General features: G+C 41.0%; 2 protein-coding genes across 5 annotated transcripts; one reads left to right on the top strand and one right to left on the bottom strand.

The window, feature by feature from the left end:
• Positions 1 to 138: 138 nt before the first annotated feature.
• Positions 139 to 3,785, bottom strand: cope (COPI coat complex subunit epsilon). The gene is made up of 10 exons (XM_049729215.2): positions 3,639 to 3,785; positions 3,406 to 3,468; positions 3,228 to 3,328; positions 2,905 to 3,057; positions 2,686 to 2,739; positions 2,486 to 2,567; positions 2,254 to 2,409; positions 1,722 to 1,790; positions 1,076 to 1,150; positions 139 to 720 (listed from the first exon to the last, which is right to left on the bottom strand). Exons 1-10 carry the CDS (start codon positions 3,783 to 3,785, stop codon positions 667 to 669), a joined length of 954 nt encoding a protein of 317 aa, XP_049585172.1. The 3' UTR covers positions 139 to 666.
• Positions 3,786 to 5,237: 1,452 nt separating this feature from the next.
• On the top strand, positions 5,238 to 18,753 carry tnfaip8l1 (tumor necrosis factor, alpha-induced protein 8-like 1). Of its 4 annotated transcripts, XM_049731957.2 has the most exons (4): positions 11,879 to 12,204; positions 12,309 to 12,543; positions 15,053 to 15,332; positions 16,157 to 18,753. In XM_049731957.2, the coding sequence occupies exons 2-4, from the start codon at positions 12,516 to 12,518 to the stop codon at positions 16,443 to 16,445; spliced, it is 597 nt and encodes a 198-aa protein (XP_049587914.1). In that variant the 5' UTR covers positions 11,879 to 12,204; positions 12,309 to 12,515; the 3' UTR covers positions 16,446 to 18,753. The 4 variants fall into 4 exon arrangements, with proteins under 4 accessions (XP_049587915.1, XP_049587916.1, XP_049587914.1 ...); XM_049731958.2 differs by lacking the exons at positions 11,879 to 12,204; positions 12,309 to 12,543 and adding an exon at positions 5,238 to 5,580; XM_049731959.2 differs by lacking the exon at positions 12,309 to 12,543 and having other exon boundaries at positions 11,875 to 12,204.
• The last annotated feature ends 18 nt before the right edge of the window (positions 18,754 to 18,771 follow it).

Raw genomic sequence — 18,771 nt, 5'->3', positions numbered from 1 at the left:
GGCTCGTGACGTAGACCTTTTATCTACATGCTGTGAAAACACAGCAACACGTTTAAAAAAATAAATCCGGCAGCACGTCCTCCTATAAATACAAGCTTTCATCCGCCCCTTCCCCCCCCTAAAAAAAAATCCGTTAAACACACGTGACCTTTTATTAACGTTACCATGGAATGTTACGACAAAGTGACTTTAATCACAAATGTTTTACGCAAGTGCATAAAACGTACGCATAATGAGATCTAAAGGCATCCAAGTGTGCTGTGATTTAAACAATGCTTATTGATGTGGTTGTGGTTTGCAGTGGTGTTCTTATTAAGAGCAGTTTTCCAACATTGTTGTACCAGCTCAATGGCTAAAATCAGATAACCCAACCAAATAAAGTACAGCTCTTACCCCACATCCCTAAATCCCTACCAACATCACTGCAAACTGCAATTCCAATATAAATAATACTTAATACCTCCCTTCAGTGACCAATTGCTATCTTTAGAAGACTTTAATATGTTGGATGACCAGTTATTGTATGTAGAAATAATACAGGGATTTCCACTCGTCTGGGGGGGTTTCATTTCAACACATTGTCTTCATATAAAACATCAAAATAAGGTTTTCAGATTAATCACATGGGGGAAAGTAGAAAGTTAACTTGAGGACCATCGAGAGCCATTATGCTGTGGCGGTGGGCGCATACTGCATTGCTAGCCTGTCAAACTCATTCTCCTGCGGGGGGGGGGGGGGGGGGGGGTAACAAGGGAAAAAAGAAAGTTAAGCAACAGCTGTGCATAGCATGAATTGTTAGGTAATGTGTGGATAATCCAATGTTTATGTACATCTGCGCTATTGTGCAACTATATGTGTGACAAAGGCCAAAGACTTGGAGTACCCTTTGGCAGGGCTCCCGGAACACCTGCCGCACTAAAAAACAAAAAAAAAGTCTCCCCGATCTGCTCAGAACATGGTGGAGAGCTCTTTTATATTTCGGCATGATAATTTAAAAAATTTGTTTAGATGTAAAAAAAAAATTGGCGTGTGTGTACTACAATCTGAGTGCTAATAAGACAAAACAGTAGGTCACCTTGGACAAATAGACTTTGAGGAACAGATGGGCCCGGTGTGCATCTTTGAGTTGAGAGAGGTACCGATTGGTCACCTGGGGACAAATTTGATAAAGTTGAAGATGATATGACAAAAAAAATGGGCTATTAATATAACACTGGTGTAATTTGCAATAATGCAACAAAGTGAAATATTTTCAAAGGTTTTGGTTACCTCATTAGGCTTTAGGAATCAAAATAGTCACAATACACATGCCAATATACTTAGATACATCTCTCGTACTGGCTCTCAAATGATTGTGCTAGTGTACCTAATGAAGTGTCCGGTAAGTATTGCACAAAGCTTTAACCTTGTAAAAGATGTAATCAGTAATTATCTCAGTGTAGCAATGGTCATTACTATCTAGTCTTTATCTTGTGAATGTTTGTAAGAGTGCAAAGCACGGACGCAGCACTAAAAACAAAGATATGATTAGACAACGCCTTGTATGGTAGGAAGAAAATACCATCGGGGGAAAATGCACGGCTAAATGTTCCTGGAAGAAAATGACACAATGATGTAACCAAAACGGAGGGAACCCATTCAGAGTATAAGTGAGCATGTGTTCATCAATAGGAAATGACAAAACGTGTGCCTGGTTTAGAGCTTAAGGTCCAAAGTCTAACCTCTGGGGCTTTTCCGAGGTGCTGAGTCAGCACAACCAGGTTGATCAACGTCTCAGGGTGGCTGCTGTCCTGTTAATGAGGATTAACACAAAAAAAAAAAAGCCACATTGTGCGATTAGTATTCTACCAGGAAAGTGATTGCATTGCATTTTGCTCCGTTTAGTGCAACATAACACTGCAAAATATTAACCACTGAGGTAATAACCTCCATCAACATCTGCCAGTCATGGCATCATAAACCCGGAGTCTTATTTATTATTACCATACAGCACAATTATTGCATGAACCAATTAATAAAGGTCTTATCCAGGGTTTACAATCAAAGGTAACTTGACCTGAAATGTCAACCACAAATGGGCAATTGTGCATCCTTAACAATGTCCATTAGTCAACTTGCCACTGGAATTAATGAAAAACTATTTGACGCCCTCTGCTGATCGGATGGCTACATAACCTTTTGAACACATAACTATGGGAGGGGAATCTTTTTTCAAGAAACTAAAGTCTAACAAACGTAGCATTTCCATCTCACTTTGTCGAGAGCTTCCTGTAGCACTCCCTCGGCCTCCTCCCACTTGTTCTGCGCCATGTAGCAGGCTGCCTGCCCATTGAGAAGCAGCACCGTCGAGGAGTACTTGTCGGACATCTCCTGGAAAATGTAGTAGGCGTCTTGTAGCTTCTCTCCACCCTGGGAAAACACAAGAGGGGCATCAACAATGTGCGAGTAAAAGTGTGAACGCGCACTGTGGGATTTATCTGCTTACCACAGCCAAATTAACCCAAGCGGTGGCGAGCTGGGTTAGCGTTGCATCCTCATCTTGTTCCAGCATCTTCTTCAGCTCCTTCCTGCCAGAGAATAAAGGCATGATTAGAGGAAGTAGTAATCTAACATTCAAGGATGCCTGCAAAAGCTACAAGTCATTGCTGGCCATTGCTCTCTTTAACGAGTTCTATCACTTCTTACCTTGCTAAGTCAACACGATCCAGACTCAGCAGCACCTGAATTGTCATGGCCATGCTGAAAAGCAAACAAGTGTTATTAATTCGATTTAATATTCTGAAATTAAACAGAAATTTATGCAAAATTTATTTTTCATGTAAAATATATTTTATTACTTGATTGCATCAAGTGCAAACTTAATGAATCTGGCAACGAGAAAGTATGTTTTTAATCCCTACTTACCACTCCAGGCTTTCTCCTTGATGCAGAGTCCTGAGAGCAGCATCAGTGTTCGCCGCATGGTGGTAGATAGAAGCAGCCATGAGGAGGAACGTGGTGTTGGCAGCATCCACGCTTTTTGCCATTTTCTTGTCCAGATCATCCACTATTGCATCCCTGCAGTGGAAACAGCATTTAATTTTTCAACATCTTGCACTTCAATCACTAAATTATCAGTTTTCTGTTACACTTTTGGCAAACAATAATTAACTTCAATTAAAAGTGGATAGACTCATAATGTATAATCCCTCTAGGATGTGAATAAACAGTTTTTACATAATATTTACCGTTTGCTTTCACTTGAGAGATACTCAGCAAACATCCTGACAGCTTGGAGCTCAGGAGCAGAGTTAGCCTTGATGTCATCCATGACAACTGCATACTTTCTCTATCAAACACAATATGAACGGTTAACATCACTAAGCTTATCGATATTGATTGTCACACAACAAATACGCTACTCACCTGGGCAATGTATGCTCTGTACAAGAACGTGTCCCTTTCCGTCTCTTTCTCTGGTGTTGAATTCTACAGTAGAAAAAAATTAAGGCAGTTTAATCTTTTCAATTGAACACCCCCGTTTTACAGTTTGCATTTTAGTTGCTAATGTTCGGTTCGATTAGGTTGACCAGAGAGGATTCCTAAGGCGCAATTGATCGTACGTTATACTGTTAAACCATTCACAAAACATGACCTACCTTCAATTTTTGAGATTCGTTGATACATTGTTGATAACTGCCGATGTAAAAGGCATTTTTCACATCGAAAAGCTCGTCAACATCAGTCTGTTGCGCCGCCATGTTGAAAACAACAGTGCTTCCTGACACGTCGCTTAATGACGTCATTTCCTTCCCGTGAATGTGCGTGTAGGATGGCGTTTGAACAATTAAATATCTTGTACCATGATATTATTATTATAATTTGCATATTCAATTTAAATTAAATAGCCAAATAAAAAAATCTAACTATATCAATTTTAAAAAAATGATTCCTCGTGTCGCGCGTTGAACTTTTTCTTTCAGTAATGTAACCAACCAGTAGAGGGCAGGCTAAATCAATTTTAACACCATCTCTTTAACACTACGTCAGTCACCTTAATGCTGATGAGTGACATTTGAATGTGGGCGATCTGTTTTTCTTGAAATTGTCCCTTTTCGTCGCAAACGTTTTTCTTCACTGCATATTTTGAAAAAGACAAGACTGGTTGATACGATATATCCTTCCACTTGCTGTTACTTTACAATTACGTTTCACTAAAAGCTGTCATGAGCCTAAGCTATAATAGCCAATCAGTGATTTAAAAGAAACTGGGAAAAAACACTTATACACATACACACACAAAACGTCCAAGACTAAGACACCACCAAAAATATGGGTGCTGCACTTAACATTAAACTTTGCCATCAAGTACGGGGCCGCAAAATATCATCCTGCAGGCCGCAACTGGCCCCTGGGCCATGAGTTTGAAACCACTGGTCAATAGACACAGAGGTCTACAGTATAATTGACAATTTTACTGAGGTACAGTTCAGAGTCTGTTTATTTTTTTTTTTACTTTTATATAATTAAAAGAGTTAGAGCTGAACTTCTGTTAAATACTGTGAGTACTTTGCCACCTCTGATTATAGAAACTAACAATGGAAAGGACATAACTTGTTACTGTACACTTGGGTGGTGATGACATTCTGATTGGTGGAATGTCGTTAAGTGAGACCATGTCACAGTTGGCAGCTATTCTTTGACCGCCAGGGATGGCGCTAAGGGGGAGCTAGAGCTCCGTCAACCTCCATATATATCAGTCCAGCCCCTCTTCAGCCCCGAGAGGATAACAACCCTGAGGTTGCCCTGTTGGTTGCACAGAACATTTTCTACCCAAATAAATGCTTAAATATGCTTCAATTAAAATGATTTGCACGTAAGAATTAAGCAAAAATGGTGCCTTTGGGGTTGTTAAAGATTAAATGCACAAATACTGTAAAAGTTAAATACAACTGAAAGTACTTTGGTAGTAATTCCTTCCAGTGACACAAAATATTAAAAATATATATGATGAATAAGAAGGGTAGTTATGGTTATTCCCATGAAGGGAAAAGCCCCTTTGGGTTCCTGCTCATTGTTCCCTTTGCCCCGTTTCCTTTGGGAAATTTCCAGCCTTGGGACCCGGATAATTGCTGGAAACCTCCAAGGGGGCAGGGAATCAGCTTGACCGTCAATGCTCCTTTCTTTTGGGCCTGATTGGGCCATGCAAGCGGCTTTGTTGAGCCTCTATTGGCCCAAAACCACATCAATCTGCCCATTTCCAGGTCTCCCCTCAAGTTTGAAACTTTTTTTTTTTTTTTTTCAAGCAGGAATCGGGTTACAACTAAACGAGCTCTGGCAACCGAGCTCATTCGCGGCCGAGGGAAGAAAACACTCTTTGAATAATTCACGCATCTGTGCTTGGCACACGATTATACAGAGAGCAAGACAAGGAGCACCCGAGACGACGTCAAAGCGAGAGGCAACAAGAAAAAGACGGGGAAACATGCTGTGAAACACCGTTCCCCGCCTCGCCGGGAGGGATGAAGACCAGATCTTGATAGAGACCTTAGATAAGTTTGTCTTGTGTCCCACTGACCGCTCCTGTGTGGAGAGAGCAAGGTGAGCCCCTCTCGTCTCGAGCATTTAATGGTCGAGCGCCTTTTAATGAAACATGAAAAGCCTTGGCTTTGTTGGTTGGGGTCGTCAAAAGTCATCCGCTGTCAAATAAAGCCCACCCTTGACACGGTCGAACAATTTAAACAGGGGAGTTGTTGTGTTTCGTGATTTTTTTTTTAATGGTCGTTTCTAAGCATGTAAGCCAAGTGCGACTGAAAGTGTCACTCATGTTTTACTGCACTCCAGACGCGAAGGTCATGTTCGACTGTAGAGATGCAAACATTTACGCTCCATTGATTGCACGCCAAAACCTCCCAAGGAAAAAAAAAATATGAATACTGAAAAAGCTTCCGCGTTAGTTTGTATTTTGATTGAGCCGAGCTCTGACGTCATAGTTGCGAGTCCAAAACTTTTAAGGATGACAGTCAAGCTTTAGTTCAAGCGTTAGTAGTTCACTTCAAGCTTTATTCTTCTTCAAATTTTGTTTCATTGTGTCATTTACCACTTTCGCACCAGTCCTTTAGTTTCAACGTGTTTCAAATTAATCTGTATCGAACTATGAGGTGAAAGTTGCATTCGCAATTCGCATCACGTCCAGTCGTTGTTGTGTGGTGAGAGCCAAGCATTCATTAATTCTTGTCCTTTTCAATTTGTTTTTACGCAAAAACATTTCTGGAGTAGATGAAAGCATTTTTCCTTCGTTTGCATTGCATAAGCTTTCATAGACTTCAAAGAATTTATGTTTGGCAAGATCTTGGTGAAGGACTCAAAGTGATCAGATGAGAAAATGTCGTCACAATGCTCAGAGGCATCTTTGCGGAACTACAACATATTGTTCCAAATTCAATATTTTTATTTTCCTTTGGGCTGCTCATTTTTCAGCATTTGCATGTAATTTCGGAAGGAGTTGCATATCCAAGGGAGATTCTAAGATTTGTTTATGTTCACAGCTCAGAACGGCTAATAAGTGTGTGGTAGTCTTGATATATAGGTTTAGATAGAGAGAGCTGTTTTTTGTATTATTGGGAAATAAACAAACTGCCATTAACTATTTATTTTTGTTGACTTTGAGCTTGATGATCGGCCGACTTTCTTATATTAGTTGTTTATCAAAACCGAACATCACGTCATTGTCGAATGGTTTGTCGTATTTCACGTTTAGCACAAGCTTGGAGCAGACAATAGATGAGTCAGACTGTCTAAATTGAATAGCACAGAGAAAAGATGCATATTTTGTATTGCACAAGGACATTGTTTCACGTTGCGAGGCGCTCACAGGAAGTGGAGGAAATGCAGAAAAAGAGCCGTTTTGGAAAAACACAAACCCTCACTGCAGTCGCAAGCTGGTAAATTTACTGCGTGTCTACTAAGACTAAAAGGCTGAGACATGTGTTTTGGAAACACTGATATGTTTTGTAACACATTGCAGTGTTTACAATGTAAAGCTTTGCTCCAGAACAAGGCTCAAGTGTGGATGAATGACTGCACTGTGCAGCCTCAGGGGTGCAGCCCACGATATCTTGCGCAGCCTACACAGACATATTTGATGAATGATGACTTAAAATTGAGGTTTAGGATTTTTGTTTTACTGGCATCAGAGGTTGAAAGAGCAAGGAGAGTTCTCTTGAAGTTTGGCAGGCTTTCTTTTCTCAGGCTTTATTTGCTGTAATGGCCAAGAAGCCACAAGGTGGAACACAATGTTATGAAAGTTCGAGAAACGTGTTTCAGCATCTGAAAATAATGACTTAAATATGAGTCAACAATTTCAAAGCAGTCACGGGGGGAGAAATGCCCAAAATCGTGTTCCAATCCTCTAGTTTTAGTTTTGTTTTGAGGGTTCATTTAATTGCTAAGCTTCGGCAGAACATCTAATCAATCGATATTTAGGAATTGATTGTTGATTGAACAAGTCTTGGAACATCCATGATTTTATTTTTTTTTCCCATGCTGCTTTTGTTAACTGAAGGAAAATGGAATGCACTTCTAGACTGCAACCAGTAGAGGCGCTGTTGTTTCAGTGTCAACAACTAAGTTATTGTGAAAAGAAACCCAAGACATAATTGAAATTGCAGTGAGGGATTCTCCCGTTCCATTAAGTTCCTAATCGTAAAACAGCCACGAGAAAGCGGACGATACTTGAATCGACCTCTATCGTGAGTACCGATCCTTTGAAATAAAGCATCCGATACTTTTATTGGTACTCGCCTATCCCTAAACATTATAAGCATGATCTAATGAAAGGGCTTTGAGCTGTTAGCTTGTGTGTTTTTTTGTTTGTTTAGTTTTCATAAGCCAATGTTGTTACTTAATTAAAGGGACCATGCTATAATAAAATAGTGTCAAGTTTCCCATTACTCCATGACACTTTAAATTGATAAAAGCAGAGTAGAGTTCAGCAGAAGTGAATTTAATATGTTTATTTTAGATTTCATCCATGGTCGCTTTTAATGAGCTTTTTCTTTACCGATATTAATCTTAGATTTGTGCTCATGGTTGAGGCATAACATCACTCCGGAAAGACGATAAATAATGACGTGCAATAATGAGCCATTAAGTCTAAACAGAAGCCGCTTGGTGGCTCTTCTCTGAATCATAGAGTCTCCCCTCCGAGCATCTTTAGGAACAAGACAATAAAGTCACACCACCATACTGTCCCCATGTGGTGTTGTTATTATCATTAAAAGCAAAAGCGTGAAAGTGCAGCGCAAGTAACACTTGAGAAATTGTCGTTTTAGCAAGTACAATCCAAGATAACTTATTGACCGGACAAGTTGAGGTGTCTGACCCAGTTTAACCAGCTTGCAAAGTTCAGCAGCTGGCTCCCAGTTTCCTTGGAAACTCATAATACGCCCTCACACCAACAGCCGTTGCATTGTTTGGAAAAGAACGAGCAAGAGATGGCGGGCAGTCGGTCCTCCATCACGCCGCCCTGCTCGGTTAGACAAAAGTATCAAAATGACGCCCTGGCTCGTGTTCAAACATGACCTCTTGTAAGATAGTTTTCACAACAGTGGTGTTTTAATGAGATGGTTCTACTGGTTCTAGCTGTCCCCAGTGACGCAGCAGGAGTGTTAACAGAAGCCATCATTTCCATTTATTTGCTCGTCACAGCCATTTTAAACTAACAATTGATTATTTATTTTAAGTGAGTCTTTTGTATCGGCTGGTTTGCATATCTTTTAATCAAGACATTGTTTAATTCCGATAAAACCGCTGCCATGAAAATATCCACTTTAATCCCTTTGAAGGGATTTGTTTGGCAGCCAATCACAGCAATCGTTATCGGGGGTGTCGACTGATCTAGTCATCGGTTTGAAACTTTGAAAAGTGATATTTTTCTAATTTCATGGCTGTAGGACAGCAAATCCAGCTGTCTTGTTGGTTTTATGTCAAGGCACTTAAGGACAAGTTTCCTGAATGGATTATCCAAGGTGTAATTATCAGTAAATCTCTTTTTGTAATGATATTTTCTCATGGCTTTGAATACCAATGTCTTTTTACTCCATGAAATCTTTCTTCCAAGGAGAAATGATATTCCAACAGTCATTTGAACAAATAAACATTTATTGCCTGATTTAAACCGAAGAAAAATAGTGGCGCTCATAAAAGCAGTGCAGCCTGAGGCTCTGAGTTTAGCCCTGATATGTTCAAATTTAAAAGAATGCTAGCATAATAATAATTTCACTTAAACTTACCAGTGCACGCCATCATGCTTGATGTTTAATCTGAATTTGCACCTTTTGTCAGATCAAAAATGTGAGTATATCACAATCGATTAATCATGCCAGTGGCTGATTTATACAGATTGAAGAGGCATAACAGCAGTGTGACCTTTCTGTCCCGCTCGTGTAAAAGCACTCCTTGCTTTTCTATTAACCAACTTAACAAATTAGTCTGTGTGGGCTGGAGGTGAGGTAAAATTAGTCATTATGTGACTGGCTTCTACAGTGGCCTTAATTAAAATGTCAATGGCCCCGAACATCAATCATTACTCCAGCACCGGTATGAATTCAATTAATTGTAGAGCGGCCATTTTTGGCCTATTGTAATGTCAATAACGTGTTATTCGAATTTGCTAGTCAAAGAAGAGAGAATGTGTTTAGAACAAATTAGCCCAGAGTGTGCGTTTTAAAAGCAAGGACAAATGTCAGCGCGTGTTGTTTTGACCCTCGGCTATTGCTGTTTATTATACACCATATGCATATTAGTCATTTTTATTGCGTGTTTGCATTTTTTTTGGATCAACCTGTTGCAGTGGACCTTACTCGCCCTTGGCTCTATTTTGGATCGCCTGTCTGAATTATTAACCAGGGGAGCCATTATATGGCTTTGTTTTAATTATTAATTGATCACAGAAATGTGTCAGATGGCGAAAAACGGGGGTCTGGCGGTGATTAAGAGGTTGGCGGGTGGTAGAGAAGACTTGACAGACGGCGTGGGAAGATGAGAAAGAGGCGCGTGCTGCATTCAAAATGATGCATGTGCTTTTCATGAATGTTGCACGCATGTTTAGCATTTAGCCTCCGCGGGGGAAACCTGTGACAAAAGTTGACGAGATGAAATTTCAAGCTGCTTTTTATTCTCACGTCCTGCTGCCGGCGACGCTCATTTGAGTGCTGAACACAAAGTACGGATGCACCTTTTATATAACTAGCACAATTGTTTATTGTTTCTCTCCGAGGCGAGGGGGGGAGGGATTATGTCATGCAGCTGGGGCCGAATCTTCCGGATGGAAGTTTTTCCTCATTCGGGATTTCTCAGTTGAACCTTAATCACGGTCAAACATTCAGGCTCGCTCTCAGCGCTTCGAATCATTATAGCTACTTATCCCTCTGAGTAATCCATCGATTTGAATTCAAAAGTTTAGCCGAGTTGGCTCTTCATTCAATAGAGCCGAAATGTCCATTTTTACGATTCATTCAACTCAAGCTGTAATCCATAACCATTCAACGTCATTGTCCTATTCCTTAATTATATTTTCGACTATCTTTAAGTAACACTTGCCTGACTCACTGGACGCTGGGTAAATTTACTTGGCAGACTATGAAGAAAATTAACAATCAATCTTCAAGCAATTAATTTAAATGGGGTGGGTGAATCGCTCTGATTTCTTGTTTCGTTGCCAGTGTGTATTGAGCGCCATAATGTCGCCCTTGTGGATGGAGCTCAGGCGTCTATAAAATTATTCTTAAAACAGCAAATTAGTTGATATTGAATTAAATGCGGCATTGCGGGTTAGTCGTACACTCGCATTGTTTTCCTGAAAAATCGACATCACAATCAGCAAAATTCTTTTGTTCATATAATGCGATGCCCTTTTCTTCTTAGAAATCAATCGAGCTGCCAACAATTCATTTATTACCTCATGTTTTCCGAGCCAGCCCCCGTCGAAGCGTTTCCCCGAGGGTTTTGATATTTAAATTTAATAATCAACATGGAAATATTGCGCCTTCGCAAAAAGCCTGCCTCAGCTCTCCCCGTTGATTGCAATTGAGCGTCGGGTGAGTTTGTTGACATTCTGCTATTTTGTATTTATAATGCTGTCGGCGCCAATGTTTCGTAATGTTTTCCAAAAGATGCCCAACAAAGGGAGGAGTGATTTTATTTTGATACACCTGGGGATGAGAAAACAAGATTTCAGATGACCTTAATATGCTGAATTTATCCGTTAGCGGGGGAAAAAAACGGTTGCTGTCAGCAGCCGGTTATCAGCTTGTTTGTGTTTATGGAGTGCATAATTCTGAAATGATTTATGACTCTTGAGGATGTTGTAGCAGTAAATCCCGCTTAATACAATATTCCCTGTTTCAAGGACTGATGTCTCTTTCGTTCAGGGTCACGGCGCCCTGATCCACGTGACTAGACTTCTCCGAGTTCCCCCAAGAGCGTGCGAGTCGTGACATTTTCTGCTGCCATCAACCAAATCGCTCGTAGCACCAAAACGTCATGGAAAGTCCTTCGATCCCTTGTTTGTCGTGGCAAGAGGGAAAACCTTTATTTATTTTGTCCTCATGCTGGTCGGTTTTGAGCTGCCCTTTTGTCACCTCTGGAGATGTCTGAATGACAAGCAAGCACGTCTGACGTAAATAGAAGATGCCTGTTTGAAAATCTGAGCTTTTTTTTTTTTTTTTATTGTTGCTTTTTGGTTTTCCCCTTTCTTGTCTTGCCTCACTTAACCGGTAAGCCCGGCTTTTCTCACAGCCTTATCTGTACGGGGGCCATGACCTGGTTTTTCTGCACTATCACAAAACAACCTTCCTCACGTGGGAGGAGCTCAGGTATCACTTCCGTGACGTTGTCCACAAAAGCTAAGGAAAATTTTTGTTTGTATAATGTGAAGAAATCATGGGGACCGTTTGCTCATCTACTGCATCGAGTTTCATCACAGTGTAGACAATGTGGATACAATGGAGACCAGGGACATAATGGTTGCTCTGTAGCAACATTATGGGGACGCTGTGGAGATCTTGTGGCGACGCCGTCGAGATAAAGTGTAAACATTATTAGGACACTGTTGAGCCATTGTGATGGCATAATGGAGACTGGAGCTCTTGTTGGGACTTTGTTGATACACTTTTCGGGGACATCGTGGATAGGATGTCTGAATTTGGTCTTAGGCATGCTGCAGTAAGTCACCAGAAAAGCCTTTTCATCATTCTGAGCGCTTGTCCCATGAGGGATTGTTGTTTTTTTTTCCTCCCCCATGACGTCTTCATATTATCTTGCCATAGGGTGATAGATGAAAGGACGTGAAAGCCATATTGGATGCAACCTGACATATAACACTCTTAGGTTGTAAGTGTTTGTATTTGTGGCTATGAAAGTGCCTCCCTTCCTCATCCTTTTTCATTTTCCTCATCAACAACCTACACCAAGTTGACACTTTAGGTGATGGCGGTCCCCGGCGAAGACTCTTTAAACGTGAATCTTGTGCAAACATGATCCATTATCGTGCTTTCGGACACGGTGAGTCATCTTCCCCGATAAGGTTCGTACTTAGTCTAAGTGTGCCGAATAAGCGAAGAAGAGTGACGGTGACTTTATCACATATAATGAAAGCAATTTTTTTTTTTTTCTTTTTGTTAGTCACCGCATGAGCTTCCTCCTTGTGTGTTTCACACACATTGCATCAGTGTAGGATATCCGGTAACAAGTGCTGTCTGATGCAGAGGTGCTTGATGATCTTTGAACACCACATACAAAGAGAAAGGAGAGATTTGAAAATTGATTCAGCTCAGCGGGAGACTGTATATGAATGACCCCCTCATTCAACACATCATGCTGGCTGAGAATTGATATGTCGCACCTGACCCCACCGGCAATACCGTTCAAGCCTTCCTGTAGCTATCTCCCCCCCCCCCCCCCCCCACCCCTCCCTCCCACCTCCCTTCGTGCCTTCTTCCCTGGGAAGCATCCTCCGACACTCTCCAAGGAGTCTTATTGATATTCTTGGAGAGGCATTGCAGTGAGAGATAGGGAATGAAAGTCAAACTGAAGCGGTACCTTCTAGTACGAACCATGTGAGTTAGAAACACACACGCTCATTTTGTAATATGAGTCATGGACGGAGGATTTGCCCGTCGTACAAACATGGAGGCTTTCGAATGACATTATTGTGTATGATTCCAATATTGCTGCTTCCATCCACAAAATATTATTTCGCATGTCACGGATGTATCAGGCATATTTAGATCTGAGCCTGTTCTACATTTTGGGCCCCAGGGAGGCCGAGGATGTTTCTTGCGCTTCTTTGCCTTTGCTGCTTGTCTTTGGCGTTGCACGCAAAGCTGCAACACTTTGCCTCAGTGCCTTGCTTCGAAGGATTTCCTGTCAAGTTCAGGATTTTCTGATGTGAGCACAAGCTTGTAACTCATTTTAGCCATATCTGGAATTGCGAAATACTGGGCAGATGTTGTAGTGCTCGCTGCTGCCATCTAGCGGCAGTGTATCTGAAATGCACGCACATTTCCGAATTTTGGACCGCAACACAAAAACGAAATGTTGAGCGTTTGTTGCGGGACCGCTACTTGCTGTCGACTGAAGTTAACGTCAACGAGCTAACCTTGCGAACACTATTGTTTACCTCACTTTACCGGGTTTGGTCATGTGACGTAAAATTGTTAGCTTTGTAACGTCATGTGGTGGTATGATTATTGTCCAGATCCTGAAAATAAATTTATTTTGTGTCCAACTGAAGTCAGTATCACACTTCCACATACAGTAGAATTTCCACCACACCTTTGTTTTGTTCATTCTCTTTTCGTGCTAACATTGAAAAGCCCTTGGGGGAAAAAGTCTTTTTGGTTGCCTATTTATTTTCGTGTACTATCCGCAGAGATTTGTGAGGGTTATAGAAGGAGTTCACAGGGAAACACATTCATTTTGTTTTTCACAAACAAAATGTACAAACCTTGAAGGGCTGACCGGCTGTACGCTTTTGAGTCGCAGCTGCCTGGATGATGAGTGCTGCAGACTCATTTGATTTGGGAGATGGCGAGGAAAGGGAGGGGAGGGGCGAGTACTGTGGATGCTGGCAGACACACTGACCCTCACAATTTCCCGAGCCTGGCTATTTTTGAGCTGCCGCCGTGTGTACCATCGCTGAAGTCACATCATACATAAATCAGGCAATAGAGAAAGAGTGACGCGTATGTCTCCCGCTAAGTCTCAGGCCTCGGAGTGCGGCGAGGAGATGAGACGTCCACATGCATTATGATTCCTTCTTCTCTAACTAGCTTGTAGGCCATGAGCCAGAAGGTGGCGGGGTCTCATTTGAAAGCTGTCACCGCTCATTATCTTATAAAGACGAAAGATTTTTGGCCGGGCACTTTATGCGGCGTGTTATTTGCCTCACTCTCACACTGCAATTGTCAAGATCAATTTCTGGCACGGAACACAGTTCCGATTTTCTTCGCTATGATCGCGTTTCTATTCAGGGATTTTTTTTTGAGGACTTTGAGGGAAATTATTGAGAAGCTGCTTTTCAAAATATTTTTGATTTTATTATTATTTAATAATTTATGTTAGTTTCAGATGGCACCATTATTCTCTACTAATTCTGTGTTTTTAAATGTTTTAGTGAACTTAGAAAACTCTTTTGTTCTGCATATTTTTATAACAGCAAGGTTAAAACGACATGTTCTTGTTACTTCGAGCCATCTCAATTGTGCCTTTGCATCAGTCAGACTTTATTCAGCAGAAACACACTTTCCGTTGCCAACCGTTTGCTAAAAACACAACATTCATTATCCAAGGTTCTTGGCGCTTATTTAAAAACAAAAGATGAATTATCGGAGGAAATCAACATGTTCTGCACTTCTGTGCACTAAAAAAAACAACTTATAATTTGATTTTCGATGAAAGTTGAGTATTAAACTGCACTATAACCTTTACAAAGGAATTTACTCATCTAAAAAAACTTACGAATCACATTTTAGAAAATGTAGTAACCATTTTTCTTTCTCATCTCGTCTAGAGTCAACCATGGACTCTTTCAGCACAAAAAGCTTGGCCCTCCAGGCACAAAAGAAACTAATGAGCAAGATGGCTACCAAGAGCATGGCTAACCTTTTCATCGACGACACCAGCAGCGAAGTGTTGGACGAGCTCTACCGGGTCACTAAGGAGTACACTCGCAACCGTAAAGAGTCCCAGAAGATCATCAAGAACCTGATCAAGATGGTTGTGAAGTTGGGCGTGCTTTATAGGAACAATCAGTTCAGTGGTGAGGAGTTGATCCTTGTGGAGAACTTCAGGTGAGTTAGAAATGCATTTATGAGTCTGGGTCACCATTTTGGTTATTGAACAGGGACGATACAAAATGTACGGCCAAGCAGAAGCAGCAAAAAAAATACCCGAACATGGAAATGGTTTATTGTGCAATCAGTTATGACAAAAGAGCCAATTTTTCCAGACGTAATCTTGACCCGGTCTTGAACTGGTCTTTTGAGACCTTATCAAAATCTGCAAGCCACTAGCGATACCCCAGTGGATTTATCTGTAAATAGAGCAGGAAAAGCACCGATAGCATGTTCTGTGTTGCCGTTTTTGTAAATTGCACAAATTTAACAGAAAGCCAAAGATAACAGTTCTGTCAACTGCCACAGTGTAAATTTTCATCTGTATACTTATTTGTTTATTTTATTTTGTGTGAAAGGATGTTAAGCCTTGCCAAAGAATGGATTGTGCTGTTTTTGCCTGACTTCATCATTTAATCAAACAGGAAACCATACCCCCTACCCAAAATGTAATCAACTGTTTGTGCAGCAAGTCAGGACACCTAAAGATATCTAATTGTTCCCGTGCTATATCGCTATTTTTATTTTTTTTAAGTACACTTGTTCCATGTGGGAAAGTAGAGCCACGGTTTCAGATGCACTTTTGCTGTGAAAAATTAACTTCTTCATGCAGAAGCTGCTGTTGGACTAGCTAAATCTAGACACGGAGGCAGAATAAATCCTATTGGATTCCAAAGTTCGATCAAGAAAAGAACAAGGCAGCACTTTCTATTTATAACCAAGTGAAGTGCCTGTGTCAGGACCGGAGACTGACAGCCAAGTCTTGTCTTGCCGTCTCACAGGAAGAAAGTCCACACTCTGGCCATGACGGCGGTCAGTTTCCACCAAATCGACTTCACCTTTGACCGCCGTGTCATGAGCGCCTTGTTGAACGACTGCCGCGAACTGCTGCACCAGGCCATCAAACGTCACCTGACGGCCAAGAGCCACTCGCGCGTCAACCACGTCTTCAATCATTTTGCCGACTGCGACTTCCTGGCCGCTCTCTACGGGCCCTCCGAGGTTTATCGAGCTCACCTGCAAAGGATCTGCAGCGGCGTCAACAAGATGCTCGACGAGGGAAACCTTTGACCTCTGCTTGAGTCCCCTCCCATCTTTAAAGGATATTTTGAGTTCAAGGTGACAATCGTGAACTTTTCTCCACGTATTTGGTGTTTTTATGTGTGCCTCAAAAATTATCATAACACTGAAGTGCTCTTTTTTTAACCCTGTCTTTATATTTTTTTTCTCTTTTGCTTTTTTTTGTCTCAAAGCAAACAAATCCCATACAAGTGAATGTAAAACAAAACCGTATAGAAACCTTCCAACTCGTTCCAAGGGCACAATGCTTGAGAAGTGAATCCCTAAACAGGCAGTTTTATCTTAGTAAACAATGACTTGCAGTGGAAACAAATGTCTTTACCATTTCCAAATAGACAGAAAAGCTTTTTTATATATATATTTTTAAACTACTATTGCACTCAAGCCTGAATAAGCGCTGTACTGTACTTTTTTTTCCTGCATCGATGCAACTATGTGAACCAGAGCAGATTAATCCTGCTTAGCTTGCATTTCAAATATCTAAACATCTTAACGTCATAGTGAGGCTGGGCTTTTTGTTCCAAAGTCATCAATAAAGCTGCTGCTTTTTTAATATATATTTTTTTTATATAACAGTCTGGTTCCTCGCCAGCACAACAACGAAGTATTTGGGTCATAAGGGACCTGGAATTTAGGTGTTTATCGGTGTTTATGTTGTCTATGGGCTGACTCGCATGTTTTTAAGTGAGTCAACACTAAGCGACTCCATGACGACACTATCTTCACTTTTGCTACCTGCGTTGGCTAATGTAAAATCATAATAATAACAAAAGGCAAAATTCTTGTTAATCAATTTTAATGAGTCTAAATAAAGGTGAATACTACTTACTTTTTCCAAAACAATATTCTCTTAACGGTCGTAGCTAAACACAAATTCTCCTGTCAGACTGATTTGCTAACCATGCTAAATTTGCATGTTTGTTGAATGCTCTCAAGGCATACTGTTAAAAAAATAATTAAAAAAATCATAAATGAGTGACGAACTGCTCTCTGGCTGAAAACACGTATTTCATCCAATGTATGATGAGGCTTGCTAGTGTACCATTTTGCTAACTGTGCTAAAAGTGCATTTCTTTTGGTTGGTTGCTATAGAAACATACTAGCAGTTTTATGTGGGGTGTTTGATCTGAAGTGCACAGATGTAATCATGAATTGTGGCGACAAGCACTTAGCTTAAAAGCAAACCTAGAAATTGTTTGCTAGCTTAGCAAAATAGCAAACGATAACGGCAACCTGATCCAATTATGACATATTTTTGGCTAGCTTAGCAAAATAGCTAACGATAACGGCAACCTGATCCAATTATGACATATTTTTGGTCCCCAATCTACATTTAGCAATACAGGTGGAAAAAGTGAAGAAGTAGTGGTCTGACGCATGTCGTCATGGCATCATAGCGACAGCGCCGCATGATATCTGATGCGAAGCTTGGAAGCATGCAGCCTAATGAAGATAATGGACCCGCCACGATTCCAAAGAAATGAGCCGAGAGGAAAGCTGCGTGATGAAAAGGCTGGTTGAAAAAAAAAAAAAAAGAATTGAGGCTATAAGGCTGCATGTAAAGATTAGCCGCTCAACACTGCGCCTGATTGTACTGCTTCACTGTAATTATAGCTCAGCACTCTGGGCTTGTTGAAATGGCCTTAGCACCAGCCACTCCATTTCCACAAACGGCGGCCTCGCCTCCAACTCTGTTGTTTGCGCAGCACGTCACATAATGCAGTCAAAGGACATTTGTTGTTTGTCTTGCACAAAGGAGCTTCGGCTATTCCGTAACAGCCCGTCTTTGTTTTTCCATCAACCCAGTCTGTACATGAGATTGCTCTCCTCGCCTCGGCCTAATTTCGTATTCCACGTGTGAGCATGTGCGTGCGTACCTGTGACAGAATTGGAAATTGAGCCGTGTAATAAGCGCCCTACGTTTTCCCAGATAGGATTGCGGAAACTTTAACTTCCTTCTAACTCAGCCGCTCTCCCGAAGAGGAGGAGGAGAAGTCGAAGCGCTGCTGTTATTTGGCACGTCGTCTCTTCCCGGGAAAGCGTTCACAAAACAGTATGCACTTGATTATCATAACACTCAATGATGAAGACGTGCGGGACTTGAATTTTCAGCTCTTCTTTTTTTTATTGAGGCCATCTCAGGGTTCTCTGTTTATCAAACCAGGATGGAAATGACGTATTTTACTGAAGCTCTTCTAGATGCATTTTTACTGCTCTTGTGAACTGTTTTTAATTGTATAATATTTTTTGTGTGTTCTTGTATTGTATCCAAACACGGCAAATATATTACTTTTCTTAACTCTGACTTTTCTTTTTG

The sequence above is a fragment of the Syngnathus scovelli genome, chromosome 10 (assembly GCF_024217435.2).
Source record: "Syngnathus scovelli strain Florida chromosome 10, RoL_Ssco_1.2, whole genome shotgun sequence".
Lineage (NCBI taxonomy): Eukaryota > Metazoa > Chordata > Actinopteri > Syngnathiformes > Syngnathidae > Syngnathus > Syngnathus scovelli.
The sequence above is the reverse complement of the archived record's forward strand: the minus strand, read 5'-3'. Positions and strand labels throughout refer to the sequence as shown.